This window comes from Anopheles darlingi, chromosome 2 (assembly GCF_943734745.1).
Source record: "Anopheles darlingi chromosome 2, idAnoDarlMG_H_01, whole genome shotgun sequence".
Lineage (NCBI taxonomy): Eukaryota > Metazoa > Arthropoda > Insecta > Diptera > Culicidae > Anopheles > Anopheles darlingi.
Genome location: NC_064874.1, coordinates 23,411,903 through 23,427,862, shown reverse-complemented (window position 1 = coordinate 23,427,862; position 15,960 = coordinate 23,411,903). Strand labels below are relative to the sequence as shown.

General features: G+C 48.8%; 2 protein-coding genes across 5 annotated transcripts in view; one reads left to right on the top strand and one right to left on the bottom strand.

The window, feature by feature from the left end:
* The window catches only part of LOC125950219 (uncharacterized), a 486,985-nt gene that overhangs the window by 1,076 nt on the left and 469,949 nt on the right, over positions 1-15,960 (bottom strand). Inside the window, exon 2 of the mRNA XM_049677988.1 lies at positions 52-104. Coding sequence (XP_049533945.1) covers positions 52-99 — 48 coding nt within the window. The 5' untranslated portion in view covers positions 100-104. The remainder of the gene's footprint in view (positions 1-51; positions 105-15,960) is intronic.
* The window catches only part of LOC125950184 (protein fem-1 homolog CG6966), a 49,365-nt gene that overhangs the window by 27,445 nt on the left and 5,960 nt on the right, over positions 1-15,960 (top strand). Inside the window, exons 1-2 of one of the 4 annotated variants that reach the window (XM_049677925.1) lie at positions 13,861-13,988; positions 15,917-15,960. The exon at positions 15,917-15,960 is cut by the window's right edge and continues 582 nt beyond it. The exons of 1 other annotated variant lie outside the window; for it this stretch is intronic. The gene's annotated coding sequence lies outside the window, so the exon portion shown is untranslated. Of the gene's footprint in view, positions 1-13,860; positions 14,034-15,916 lie in introns of those variants that run through there. 2 more of the 4 variants (XM_049677926.1, XM_049677928.1) reach the window with 2 other exon arrangements.

The following is a 15,960-nucleotide window of genomic DNA, read 5'->3' as shown; positions in this document are numbered from 1 at the left end:
AAATAGAATTCTGGTTTGTAAAGGAACTAAATCCCTCGACCGTTTCCTTACCAGCAGTGCGGCCGACAGGAGATGCACCAAGATCTGTGAGGAACGCATTGCGACAAACGAATGGATCGTACTTTGACACGAGACAAGCTGTTTTATACTGCTCCACTTTCGTGTTTTCTGCTTCTCGATCGTATGATGCAACTTCCAAATATTTGTTCTGAGATGAGGCAAACAGCATCTTTGCATTCGTCTACATAACTGTTTGGCCTCAAACACGAGACCATCCAGTGAAACGATGGATCTGCTTAAAATTAGTTTTCTTGTGCCATCGAGAAGGTAGTTTCGATGATGAATTGTAAATCAGCATTTGTTTTGTGCTAATGAATTGGAACGAACAAACAACATTTTCTCATATCGACCGGTTGATCGAAGGCCATAAGTTATGAGTTGAAAGGAGGGAAACAATTTATTCGTTGATTTACATTCGTAAGAACAAGGACTAATGTCAAATGATCCATAAATTATGTAAAGACCATGCCTCTATTTCGTTATTGAAAACACCTTTTCATGAACTTTTACTTAGATAAAAGGCAATTTCGAGCATCCATAATCTGTGCTCGCATTTTACATTACGAACCCGAATCCGGCCCGACGCCGATGGTTGTTGGCACTTGCCAACAACACTCCGAGCTGCCCTTCTCCACGCCGTCGATGACATAATTCGATCAGCACCGCGACAACATCGCGTTCGCGTTCGCGTGAACATAAACCTCCCACAACTTCGACATTAAACCAACCGTCGCTGGTCGGAGCAGCAGCAGCAGCAGAGGCAGTAGTGTGCCACGGTTAGGAGGCCACTGGAGCGCACAACACACACACACACGCCGGTGAGTCCATTTCGTGGGAGACTCGCGACTGGGCCGCCAGTCATCGAAGACGCGTCCCGTCCCAGTGAGAGGGACCGGCGGTTGGGGCCCATTTTTTTTTTGTTGTTTTTCGCGTGCTCCAGCTATTGCAACGTCCATTCGTTACGGTACGCGTCTGATGCAACGGTTTGGCCTGCTACCCTTGGCTGGCTGGCTGACTGGCTAGCTGGCGGGCGGACAACCGCGATTGCAAACTGCGCGGTTTGCTCGGGGAGAAAGCGACCGACCGCCAGGGAGGGGGCTGCGTTTAGTTACGGCAGCCATTTATAACCTGTGACGGTGCGCGTAATTCGCAAATCGCGCTTTTATGTCAGCAATTGTGACGATCACGCGGCCTCGATGCTGGAAAGGCATGATTCCGTGCCGTGGCAGTGGTGGAAGCGATATTCGTTGTCGTCGTCGTCGTCGTCGTCGTCGTGTCTGCATAGCGCGACCGGTGGCAATCAAGAAGCGGTAGCGTCCTCCGGCGCGCTGGCGTTATGGAACAATATTGGGCACCAACCGATCGAGCATGATCTTGAGGAGGAGACGCGGGTGCTAATGCGTTTTATGAACCGTTAAGTCGGTCACAAATGACTGTCGGCGGGTGCGCAGAGCGAGCAGAGTGTTTCCGGTCTAGAGAACTGCTCGAGTTACGAGCAAAATTAGGATTGAACAAAAAATCCAATCCAATAAAGGATGACCACCTTTAAGGTGGTTTTTTATTAGAGATCTTTACTGAACTAACATTTTATTTTATGTAATAAACTGTACCTTTCACCTAGAACGAACGATTTTACGAAACTCTTTCCACAAAGAAAACACTCCGTGAGTCATGTGAAATGATGGACGAGGGTCACGAACCTCGACACCTCTCGAAGGTCTTCTCTAACTTACTGGAGTGTAAGATTTATTGGTCTTTGTTGAACGAATATCACGCTCACTTTGGTCCGGTAAATACCGGCTTAACAGATAGAACGTCCATCATGCTTACGGTCACTTCTAGATTAGCTGCAGAAACTGCCCTGGGGGGGAATGCTTTGTTCGCGCATTGAACAAGTCACTGAGCATCAACAACAATAACAACAACAACGCCGTCAGGCCACATATCGTCCCAACCGGGGTGGTTACCAGCGATCACTGAGCGAACCCCATATTTGGCGAGTAACACGACTTCCCGGTTCTACGGCTGGCTGTCGACGGTCACGGATGATCTCCGTCGAGTGGTCTGAACTGCGCCAGCTTGATGTCAATCGCAACGCGGGCCCTGGAGGGGGGTGGGGGAAGGTAAAGCCATTTGCATCTAGCAATGTGCACACCTACCTACCCCACCAGCTAGGTGGTCGTTGGACGTGGTGTGTTGTTGTCGTGGCGTGGCGAGCATCGTATGGTTTTATGGTAATCGCATGATACCACCATGGGTCGTTACAGCGATGAAAACCAGCGTGATACGGACAGGCGTCGACGATGGCACCGTCGATCACCGCACCGATCGTGCATTGCATCGGCGTACGATGGTAATTCGTTTGTGAATAGTAGCTACAAACAGTTGCAATAGACACTGGAGAGCTGCTGCATTTCTCTGCATATAGTTCGCATCCTTTATGATGTTTTCGATACTTTTGATCTCTCTTATGATCTTAAGTAAAACTACACTCAAATAATGGCAACATCTGCAGCGTCCTTCCACCAGGAATGAAACCATTTATAAAACGCCGGAAGGATGCGGATGGCTAATTTGCGATCTGAAGTAGACCTTAATTGAATTGGCTTTGGCGCACACAGCCTCTTCCGAGTCCCCCGAGGCGAGCAGAGGAGATGCAATTCGGGTCAGTCGCCAGGCCATAGAGCTACGGCCACGATTTTAATGCACTTTGTTCTCGGCTCGAGCGAAAAGTCCTTGACAATGATCTGCTTTTTCCTACGGTGTGCACTGCCGCTTTTTGCGTAAGACCATCAACGCTGAAGTGGTGGTGGTGGTGGTGCTACTGCTGCTGCTGCTGTTAGTTACACTGATTGCTACCGGTGGCCGGTGACACCGTCTTCCCCCGTTAGCCACCGCGTCGATCCGGTCCCATTAGGCATTCGGAGTATCGTGTTACTAGCACAGAGCTCCATCTTGTCACGGAACGAATGAACCGCGGTATGATTTACAAATCTACTTAAGTGCTCGTGCGACGTAAATCAAGTCCCCCCCGGGGAGGGGTGGGACCGCTTAGCTTCTTTAATTAGGTCCTTTGATATCCTTTTACACGCCCGAGAAGATGGTCGCCCTGATGGTCGGTGGTCGGCATCGCTGCAGTGATAGATCGGACCTCGGCCGGTGGCGTAAATGATTCACAACGTGCCTTCCCATGGCAACTACTACTGGTGGTGGTGGGCTGTGGTGGGTGGAATGCAAATTCATCTACGCACGAGGAGTGTACGTCATTACCGTTGGGGGATGGGTGTTGTATGGCGTATCGGGAAGTATAATATCGGTTCGTCATGAGTAGTACTGTTAATGCGTTTCTGTGACGGCTCACATAGTCGCACCGCACGGAGTAGCGTTAGTTTGTTAATGCATGAGAGTTGGTAGGTTGGTATCGTTCAGTTTTTTTTATAGACATTTCTATTATTCAACATCCGATATCGATTATGTGTGAATGCCGCTGGTAGTGTTGGTGGTTGGAGATTGTTATAATTAGTACCTTTCTGCTCCAGGCTCAATGAACATCATTTATATTATTAATTGGAATTCGCATGCTATCGAGTGCGCGTACTTACCGTCGAATAATAATGTCGACCATATTTATGGCGCAACCGCAGTCAAGGTCAGTACCGATAACCGACGTAGCCAACGGATAAGGTTGTAGCTCGATTTTTTTTTTCGTAACTTAGAAATGGAATTCTTTTTGCTGATTGCTTCTTAAGAATATGTTAAGAAGAAACGTTAAGAATAATTGTGCAAACTTTATCAGCCTTTTCAAAATTTGTATGCGACATTAAATAGTGGATTAATCTTGCGGCGACTGCGAATGCTTTATGTTTAACCTTCAATAACGTTCATTATGACCCTCGCTATGGTCCAACACAGTGACGTTGTGTTCGTATCAGTGAGTGTGGTAAACACAATTGTTAATGTGCAGAAAAGTGGAACGATGTTATGCATACTCACTGCCCTAGAGTACATCAAGGACACCATAGTGGGGGGGTAACAGAAAAGATCATAGAAACGTGGTTGTAGAAAACTGTTTTCTACTTATTTATCTTGATGGTAAATTCATTCGCATAGATCTTGTAACCGTTGTAATTTTCTAGATTGTTACGCGATACGCTTAACAACCCTCGTATCCAACTAGAACCATAATTCCGTTCCCGGTGGATCATAATCGGGGGCTAGTTACAACACAAGAACTAGAACTCCCAACCGGTGGTGGGTGACCCTGAATTACCAGAACGCGAATGCGTTTCCCAAGAGTGTATTAGCATCTTATTAACCTACAACCGAGACCCTGACCTATTCACGTGGCCTGCCACCACCGCCGCGTGATTCGGAGAAAGTTCCACATCCAGCACGTTACTCGCGAAAGTCACGACCAGTTTTTGGGGTCGGAATCCTAATGAGTAGGTTACGTGCCGCCGCCACGTCGACCACGATGGTCGATGATTCGACGTGATATAGACGCCACAACAGACCACACGTACCAAACTCCAAGAACAACATGCTAGAACGCAGTTCCTTTTTGATAGGACGCTTTTTCGATCGATCCCCCCTCGACACCTTGACCCAGTTCCGAGGGCAGCAGCCGCTAGCCGCTGGTTGCCATTTTCATTTCAAGGTCGCGAATCGCCACAAACGATTCTTGGTTTTTCAGACAAATCAACAAGATTTTTGAGACGTTTCCCGTCCGTCCCGCGGCGAGATATGGCTGTGGCGAAGGGGATGTCGTGCACCACCACCGGCTACAGATGTGTTTCGCCTGACCTAGTCCCAGCAGCATTGTTTAGGTACTATACCCCCCTCACCGCGTTGGTGTCCCAGTTTAAGTCTATCACCACCACTACCAGCGGTGACGAGCGCGGCGCTGTTTCTAGAACTGACTGTCTTCTACAAACGTCGACCATATACGCCAGGTCTAACACCAGATTATCGAACAAGACTGTTCCACTGATCAGCTGATGTAACATTGTATTGACGCAGCGTCATCGACGGCATTTTGCGAGTTCGATCTTGCTATCTCCTCTTTCATCCCATCACTCAAACGTTATGTGATAAGTGGCGCTGCTGTTATCAGCTATTGACTTTGCTGTGAGATCGCTTCTAATATGACGGGTGGTCTGAGCTGTTGGTTCGTTGCACTGAACCCAGCTTCAGACTTCTCTAATCTCTCGCTCACTTGCGGCTGCTGTCATTACTGCATACAGTGTTGCTGCTACTGTTAACAACACGTCACGGATTCAAGGGCTGCCGAGATTCTTTGATGTTCATCTTGTAGCGGACCGGCAGAACGGAAGGAATTGTCTATAGACCGCACAGAGACACGATGATGATGCACATAACCATGCCCGGTTATACAACATTTTTTATTGATTTCTCCAATAAGTTGTTTGAAGTCTATACTTCAACCAGTCGAGAGCTGGCCAACGGAACTTCCCCATGATCATTTCGTGATGAGCATTCCGATTAGATAAAGCCCCACCGGGTGGGTGGTGGGTGAGTATGGTTTTTGCTTCGTGATTCGGCTCTCGGTGGTTGAAGCAGTGATAAGCAGCCAGAAGTAAGCCGGCAGCGGCAACATCCTGCCCTACCTAGGCGTGAGAGCTGATAGCATGGTGGTGTGCTCTCTCGGTGGCTTACTCATCTCCATGTGTGGGTTGTGTTTGTGTGTCGCGTCGTTCCATGGGTTTGGGCGACCTAGATTTCTCGGGCACCACCACCACCCGACATGCATACGGTATGCGCCATGGTTTGTGTATTTTTGTCAACCTTATTCTGGCTGTGCGCTGTATTCGCGAGCCCCGCCCCAGCCATAGACGCTTGCAGCGATGCTCTACTTCTTGCCTCGCGACGATGGTACGAGTATCGATGTTTTCCTGATCGATGGATCGCCGCGTTTGTTGCAGCGTTGTGTGCGCTCATGACCCGATTTTCCCGGGCTGGTACGGTTCGGTATTGATGATGTGATTCGCATGGAGCCCACCATAGACACAGCTGGGCACAGGGCGAGGAAAATTGTTTACGCCACATTGTTTGTCGGCGAATGCTTCGACAACCATGACTCCGTTGCATTGTTGCATTGGTTACAATGCATTTGATTGAACCTGTTTTGGACAGATCGGTCGTTCGTGGCTGGATTCGTTGGAACTGCATCGCTGGGTACTCTAAAATTGTGTATGCATTGGATTTATGTTTGTTCCACCAGCTGCCAGCATTCGTTTGCACACCGAGCGATGTCCTTTAAAAGCGAATCAAAGAATAGGAAAATAATACTATCCGCCGCTAGAGAAAAGTAATCCCGGTTTTGCGCGTTTGCACACTCTTGTTGACCAAACCTGTCAGAATAATGGGTTGCAGCAAACAAATGGCCACAACACGAATCCTTGACATTAATGGGAGAAATTATCGGATCATCCTGTCTTGTTCCGCTATTCTAACGGAAAAGCCCCTGCCCCCACCCCCCCACCCCCATTTTTATTGCTCGTCTTCGATTGCACAATTACAAACAAGTACACCGTAGCAAAAAGGGGAATCGAATTGGAACGGAAAAGGCTACACCGACAGCTGCAGCGCAATGAGCGAGAATTCTTTATTCGCCACGCGACACGACGAAGAAGGTTAATCTCTAGGGCGCTTGTGATACGCATTTCATCAAAGCATAAACGACGCTCCCTTGTGTTGCTGGCAGCCGTACGTTGTTGATCAGCAAGAGATCTTCAAATCACTCACACAGACGCAGAGATTGGGAGCACGATTTGCATCACACAATCAACTACCAGCAGTGGCCAATATTGATTATTGGCGCATTTTCAAAATTTCCTTTGTAAATCAGACAAAACTAAACGGAAACACGTGAGTGAACACTTCCGCGGCGCTTGTGTCGGCTAAACACGGCGCATTCCTGTCCGCTCTGTAATGCGTTTAACCATAAACAGATACAAACAACAACGGTTCAGGGTCTGCTTGGTGCGAGCTCTTACGCGACCACAAACCCTTTTTTGGCAAACCCCCCGGGCTTTGGCCTAAGCTGACGGTAAAGTAAAACAAGAACTAGTGACATTGATGTGTGCTGTGTGTGTGTGTGTGTGTGGCATTGCAGCGTTGCCTTTATGCTTGGCCACAACACGATCAACGCGTTTCGCGGTTCGCGGGAGTTCCCCTGAGCGCGCGTGGTAGAAAGGTGAAGTTCATGGAGACTTCTACGCGTTGACGCAGCGCCGAGTATTAAGAATCAGGTTGCCTTATACAGCATCCCAGCCTAACTGAGCCAGCGTGGTGCTGACGGACTGCCGTTTTCCCACCTTGGTACCGCCAGTCGGTGAGGTTGTTGAACCTGATTCAGCTGGGTACAGTGAGCAACTCCTGGAAAATTCCCTCAAAGATACAAAGAGAAGTGGAATGGAAGAAAGAAATCCCTTTAAATGATGTCATTGGAAAGTTTTGATTACTTGGTTTTGTTCTTTGGTAGAGAAATCGTATAAATACTTTTTAAAGCACTTCCACTCAACAAAGCATCTGATTTTGCAGACCAAAATCCTTGCCATTCTCCGACTCCGTATACGTCATGTCCTCGCGATTGCTGTACTTGTCCGCGAGCCCCGACAAAATCCAGTTCTAGTCCCCACCCCCTGCCACAAGCTGTTTGTTGAACTCTGGCGATCTTTCACCTCCATGATGCACGGGAAATTGGCATGACACGAGTGGGGTAGACACAAAGTGCACGGTTTGTGACTGTGGTAATCATAAAGCAACGCGAATTGAAAATAAAATCCAACCGAACCAACGGGGAGTGCACACACGCATACTACAACCATTACCACTAGTACCATCATGAGGGCCCATGAGCTGGACGATCGTTTGCCAACTAGTCTTTATGTGGTTGGTTGAGCGCACAAAGACCAGAAGAAGACTATACTTACTGCGCTGACACTGGGAACTCAAATTTTCAACATTTGTCATGTCTTTGGAGAGGGTTTAACTAACCGTGTAAAGTTAGACCCTCAGTCCCGTCCGTTCCGAGCAATGTTTTGCAGACAAAGGAGATCGACGAAGAAGACCACGGTGACGGTGACGACGACGACGACGATGGCGGAAGCAACGACAGAGGCCATTGACTTTGGTGTGGTAGTGGTCCACTCGCAATGCTGTTATGTTCTGCTCGTATTTCTGTCTCTGCACGCTGTGCCACGCGCGTTCGCGACGTGGCATTCGGGACAATGGAAATCAATGTTGGTTGAGGCTAAGAAGTTGGTCTGGATGCACCTCCGGATACCGATACCCACACACAGCTGGCCTGGGCGTCTTGGAAGATGGCCTGGGCGTCTTGATGATGATGGAACTGAAACTAGTTCTGTTCAAGGCCAACCACGCATAATAAACACGGGGCTCGGTTGTGGCCAGGGGCTCTCTGGAGACTTGGCTCTGGAGTTCTCCATGCTCCATTGGGTGCGGATTCGTAACGATTGCCTGCACCGCATTGGCACTGCGCCGCTGCATTTAGAATGCATCTCCTCCGTTCTCGCTCCTTATCGGGTACATGGAGTCCTCTGCTCCTCTTCCTCCAGTCCTGTATTATTATTTTTATTGTGGTAATCTCAGTTCCAAAGTACCGCAAATCATACTCAACGAAAGAGAATGTTGTCTGAACTTTGGAAGGGGGCCGGGGAGTTACAAAGGTCGCGCACTACGCCACGGTCCACGGTAAGGCAAAGAGATCGGAGTCTGTGTGAGGTTGGTTTCGTGGGGCTGAACACTCTATAGCCACTTCTCATGGCATCGTGGCGGTGCCAGCAGCCACGTCTATTGCTGCATCTCCGTTGCAAGCTGGAATAGGGGAAAGGTCCAACCACGACGTCCAACGTGATGGAACGAATGGACCCGAGTCGAGTGCAATGCCTCATTTGCTGGTTAATTGCATTGACATATTCATCTCACCATCCTCTGCTGCTGCGTTTGCTTGCAGCTGGAGGAGCTGGAGAGCTCCATGTGAGACACGACACGCGGCTGTCATCAGTTCTGGCACTTGAGAATCCATCATTCCAGAACGGGTTTTGTGATGTCGTCGGGATCATCGCGGCGAAGTCCCACGATTGTGGGTAGCGGATGACGGCGATCCGGTGCCCGGGGGATTTACAGAGGGACCAGAGAAAGAGATGCTGATGCGCAAATAAGAAGGCAATGAAAGAGAACGAAACGCATAAAGCTCATCCTTAGGTCACCAAGAAACAAAGCCACCAGCCGACCAGCTGTTGACATGTTGTATTTGGAATGCCATTGGAGTGCAAAAAAGAAAAGAAACCACCAAGTGTAATCACTGTTTCGTCACGCCCTGTCCTGTCCTGTCCCGTGCCGTGCCGTACCGTACCTTCGTGCGATGTGTGCCCGATTCGTGGAAATGTTGATTACACTTTGTCTGGGACAAGTTCCAGCTGGTTTTTGCCATCGGGCTAGAAAGGTGATAGTGGTGGGTGTCCTCATCGTCGTCGTTGTCGTCGTCGTACTCGTCGTGACAAGATAAGGAAGTCAACATATGATTAGCTATTACTGATTGTGCTGGGTGCAGGTGATCGAACTTTTTGTTGCTATAATGGCAAGCATTATTGGTCATTGGCTGCTTTATGACGCTTATCTGGAGTGTTTTGGTTTGTTGTTTTATTTTTTTGTGTTGCAGCACTCGTGCTGTTTAATAAAATCAGCTGTTGAGCTGAGTGGCTTCAGAGGATCCTTTTTTTTGCAGTAGTTAAGCTCGTAGCTTATTGTGTAATAGGAAAGAGAAGCTTACACCTTTAATTTCTACAACCATACAATTAAAACCACTCACTCCCTCCCTAGTGGTCGGCCTGAAATGGCCATTTAGTGATAACACCGTAACACACACTCACACACACACGCACAGGTGTTTGCGAAAGTAATCGTGTTCGCGTTATCTAGGGTGAAGAAATGACTTCATGCCGTCGCCGGTTACATGCTCAAAGAACAACAACAAAAAAAAGTAAACCAACAGACAAATATACGCACGTAATCGTCTCACAATGAAACAGGAAAATGGGGAAGGCGGCTATAACTTGTGGAAGAAAGGGACCTTTATTTTACGAAAATTCATCAAACGATCACCCACCAAGCGGTCCAAGCGGATGAATGCGTGCCAAGATATCATTTGCAGCTCTGCTCCGCGCCCCAAGCATGCGTGCCACTTTTTGGAAAGGGGAAGGAATAGCATGGAATGGGCTACGACACAACACGATACGACACGACACAGCACAACGGGCACGTGCAGGATCAGCAAACTGCTACTACTCAGCGGAAGTTGTCGTCGTACTAATGACCTCCCGTCCGCTCCACGTGCTCCCGGCCTAAGAATATAACACTTCACGTGCAGCTCATGGTCGTTCGCGTTCTAACTTCGGTTTTCTTTCCTGTTCTTCATTCCAGGTAAGCGTCACGGATTGGGAGACGAATTTACACCCGAGGGTGCTGTAAGAGACCAAGGTGAAACTAAAGGTGTCCTGCAAAAGAGAGGTATAGGTAGCGCAAACGATGGTGTTAAAGTTAAGGTGTCCCTGGTTTGTCACGGGGGCTGGTATGGGTATCAATTTTTGATGAGTTTTGAAAAGTGACTTCCTTCACGGCTCTCGACCGACCTCTCGGAATTATGCATTTGGTGTCCCCCTTTTTGACGGCTTAAAGCGCCACGAATAGTAGCACGTGCCGCGTCGGGGCGGAGGGTGTTTGCTAATGTGCTTCATTCCACCTCAGCCCATCCTCAGCCATCGGTCACACGACAGCGACAGCTTAACACCAGCCGCAGACGGCTTCAGCCAATTGTCCGTGTCGTCACGAGGCGTTGCAAGGAATCACGCGTCTGGTGTAGTCTGCTGCCCAACTTTTCCTTTCCTTGTGCAGCGTGTACCGGGAAAAGCAGCTATTTAATCCTGATCACGAGTTAACGAAAGTCATTGGACGAATGTGCGGTTTGAGTGTGCCTTCGTTAAGTTTTGCCTCGTAGTTGCATACTTTCAGGGGTAATAGGAAAATTCGATCTTTCGAAGCGACGACCGAGTAGGAAGTTTTATTTTTTTTGTAAGATGTTTGACGATTTTTTATTATTCAGATTGTTTCTTTCTACAAAAAATGATTGCTGAAAGCTGCTTATATTAAACGATTTGATAAATATCTGCTAAGCAACTCAAGATTTTGGGAATGAAGGCACTTCGATGAGATGCCAAACGAGCAACTCGAAGCCGCGCTCATCGACCTCAGTCAAGAAGCAACCGGATGTCGGGTTCGGGCTGACCGGCCGGCAACAGCAACGTGACACACGCTGATGTGACGACGGCTTAACCCAGATTTCATATTGATCCGCGTTGGTTTCATCAAACAGACAGCAGAGCTGTGGTTGTGGTTGAGTAAACTACCGGGGGAGAGGCTTAGATTGAGCGCGTTGCTTACTGTTCCGATCGCCACTTCAGTTGTCTCGCTGCTACTGCTGCAAGTAAGACGATAATAAGAAGGATCGCTGGATGAATGAGCAGTGTTGATGAGTGGACACGTTGGCCGCGCGGACGTGCTACTGATCAGCTAGTGGTAACCGATTCCGGGAGTAAAATGTATGTCAGTTTAGATTGAGGCTATGGTCATGATTTACACATTGAACGCAAGGATGGCTCTAACTACTGAACGCCATTCCTATCGTGAATCCATCATTTCCTTCATTTTCCTCCTTATCAACAGCGCCAGGCTTTGTTTGGCCGATTAGTACACCGACAACCAAACCCACCAGCCAGACCCCACAGTTCGCATAAGTTAGTGAGGTCATTCTGCAATGTTGGCGACAACGTGTTGATTAGTCACGGAGTGTGTGACCTCCGGCAGCCCCGGCAATGGTTACGAACGACGAAAATTATCATTAATCTACGCGCTCGTGTGCGGCGAATGTGTCACACGCAGCGATGGCCAAGCCGCAGTTCCGTAGCTGACCGTTTCCGACCGTTTCCATGGCCAACGGAGTGATTAAAATTGCCGAATGTGGAAATGCCATTAGATACGGAGCTTCCACTTCACTGCCGTGTCCTTCGCTGGTGCATTGGTTTTTTCATACTAGTGTGATAAAATGGCGCGTGGAATCATTTGTTATTATGATTTACTAGCCGTTGCTGGCAGGACTGCGGGACAATTAAGAAGAAAACGAAAGACAAACCCTCAAATCCTTTCTATATTTCTTTCTTCCATTAACAACATTGTTAACTGTTCTCTGCTGGTGTGTGCCAGTGCTGTACTGTCCTTCACACCATCCCGGAAGTCGGAATAATTAATCTATTCAATCGCCCCAAATGACGACTTGTGCAGTAGTGGAATGTTTTCGTGGATGCAACAAGCGACCATTGCGATTTGTTTTGCATTGATCCGTTCGTGTGTGCACGTTTAAAAATGAGGGGAAATAATAAGCAAAACTTGCTTGTGTGCTGCAACGCCTGGTTCTGCTGCTAGAACTTTGCGCCAACGGCACCCGAGTACCGGCGGCCGAGTGTCACTCTGCGCCGCGCGGCGAGCGGATTGGTTTGTTCTGTTTTTTTTTTTGCTGAGATGCGAATTCTCGCGAAAAGCTGCATTTATATAAATTAACAACGATGAAGTGTCACGATTGGAATCGCAGCTGGCGCGTGTGTGTGTGCGGTGTGCCCACCGTTCCTCCAGCAGTTTACCTTCAGTATTGCGCCTTTCCATGCATGAGTGGCTCCAGGTCCGGTCTTCGATGCATATGGATGACTGCGTTTGATGATGATGATGATGGTGGTGGCGATCGTGCCAGTCCGCCATGCCCGCCATCGTAGCCGTGGAATCAATGAAGGAAACGGTCAACCTCAACCTTGAATGCTTACATTTTAAGCGAGAGCACTAGACCTCAGGCCCCACCCCATCGCACCGCAAGAGCGTCAAATATTTAATCAAAATGTTATGTTTGTCTTTTGCCGCCATCCCATAAAAGCTCATACCCACCCAACCAGCTGGGCGTTAATTCTGGCCAGAATGTCCAGCACACACACACACACACACACACACACACACACCCGGTGGCGGATGAACACAAAGCACCAAACAAAGCTCGGATGGAAAATTGAAACTCGTTATCAAAAAAACCTCCAAAACATTGGAACATTTTTCGGAATGATGGCGGCGTGGGTATGGGTTATCGCTGTTTGTGGCGCGTAAATATTCAAGAATTTTCTTCTTATTTTGCACGGAAACGGATCGAACGTCCGGCATGGAGCGACGCTGGCGGTCCAGCACACCACGCGTCCGATGATTATTTGAGAATGCAATTAACGGAGCAGCGACGTGTCATCGGCCCGAATGCACTACTTGCACACTGCATCATGAACGTGCCTCTTCTTCTTCTCCGCTGGTGATGCGATCTGCCAGCCAGCCAGCTAGCAAGAGGATCGATTTCACTCGCATCCCTGCACCACCTTTCTCGCTGGTTTCTCTCTCTCTCTGGTGCGCATCCTGCGATCCTCTCTCTCTCTCTCTCTCTATCTGTTCTCCCACTCCGTGGGCGGTTGTCATTGTTGTGTGCGTCACAGCGCACAGCCACCACAATTTCCAGGCATTTACCTCCCCGTCGTGCACACGTACACACCACCCGTGACGCATCGTGATCGGATGATCGTTTCCGCGCTGCCCCTGCACTACTGCGCCTAGTGCTTTGCTGGCGATCGTGTGATCTTCGCGCTCAGCGCACGCCAGCCAGCGGTGGGCGCGCACGACTCAGTGGAGTAGTATTGTTCCAGCGTTCGTCCGGATAGGAGGAACCACCACCGCGGTCGTGCCAGGGGATCGGTTCTCGGAGGATCGTCCATCGATCGCCGTTTCTCGCAAAGAACATTCCCATTTCGGTAACGGTCGAACGATAACGGTGCCAAAAAGCGTGCGTCTCCACCGTGCGTGCGAGTGTTGACTGTTTCGTTGTTTATTTAGTGCTTTTAGAACTGAATACATATCGTCCGGTGTCGTGAGGTGTTTGTGAGACCGACCGCGAGCTTTCGGTGGTCTTTCGGTGGTTTAGGGCAAACCGTTCAGCTGGCAGACAGACAGACGATTGTGTTAGCTCATCTGCCGATCAACAACAACAACCACAACAAACTTCGTGGTTTTTGTTGTGGGTTCTTAAGGTTCTTAAGTCTGTTTACGAGGAACAGTGCGTTTCTACTCCACCAACCACCAAACACCGATACGATCGGCAATCGGTGGTAGAGTGACTCACATTATTTCAAGGATTATTGCTTCTTCGTGTGTTCTAAGCAGAATGTGTTTAATGGAATGGAACACCCTGGCAAAGGGATGCAAATGTTTGCACAATCTTAACGTGTGTAAAGTGTATAAAGCTAAAACCGAATAATATCAATATCGGTTGTGCTCGTCTGCCACCCCCTCGGCGGTGGGGTGGTCACGGAACAAAGGATGAAAGCGTTGGTGGGAATGAGAACGACTGACGGCGTCGCTGCTACTACCCGCACTACGCGATCGCTGGAATGGAAAAATACTATCCGCGATACCGCCGTTAGTGGGTGCGGTTGGGTTTTTTTTTTTCTTTCTTTCTCCATGACATGTTCGCCTCTAGTCTGGTCAAACCAATAATCAATTGTCTACGCATCACACAGCGTCGGTTGTGAGTCATCGTGATGGGGTTTGCAAAACACACGATAATTGTTGTCACTCTGCGGTACCCGATTAGATGACACCCAACACACGGTAAAAGCATCTCCGGTGCGCGCTCACAGCATGACTGTCGCGTTCTGTCGCATTAGGAAATCTGCTTCTTCTTCCGCAATAGTCAGTCGTTCAAGCGACACGAGGTGCTAACAAGGAGAGAACTTGTTTGTTATACTCGATCTAGCTTGATCTGTGATGCTTTGCCTGAAGTTGTTGTCGCTTCAGGAAATTGTTCAAGAAGATGTTTTGGAGGAAGATGGAACCCCCCGCGGACCGGTCTGCTGTTGCTCTGGATCGATCGAACGATCAGTTTCAGAGGATTCAGGAAACGATCGCCTCACAGCACAAGCCCCATGGTGTCCCCGAAATTATTCTCCCAAAACCTGTTCCAAGAGGGAATAAGCCGTCCGGGGTGGAGTCGTACTCGAGATATGGTCCAGTTTCTCGATTTTTACAGCTCGACGCGTCCCGATCAGGTTTGTGAAAGTCCAAGATCCGTCCAATCCCCCCAACCGAAACCGGTTCAAAACAAAAACAAAACACAAACCAACAGGACAGACAGGACGAAAGATGCCAGATGGGCCCTGGAACCGAAACTATCGATTGTGCCCCTGTGCTGAAGGTCGCACCAAAGTCCACTGGACGACACAGTGCGCCACGGAGATAAATGCGCTCGACGAACGTCTTGACGATCGATGGCGACGCCGTGAGAAGCGGGAGAGGGGAACACCTTTCGAATTCAAGTTTCCCGTGCCAGCTCAAAACCTGTCCCCGGCGTCGTCGTCGGTATCGGGGATCGAACGGCTGACTAACTATACTGCGTGTTAACCTTGCGACGACGATCGCGTTCCCATTGCTGTTGGTTGGAATGGTGGAATTGTTTCGATTGTTTGTTAGACGATCAATGCAGCATTAGCAGTAGCTAAAGGTTCCCACACTAAAGCGAACAATGTCACTGCGTCCATGTCGTTGAACGCCTTTTTTTGGAGGGAGAGAAGCAAGTTCCTCTCGAGGTGTCTTGTGCTGGATCCATTCGTTCGATCTCAACGATATCTAACAGCTTTTCTATTTGACCTAACTCTTCACTTCTGTGCGTTGTGTAAATGTGTAGCTTGCATAGCTTATGTTGACAAGCCTGGCGTCTCTTGTCCCCCG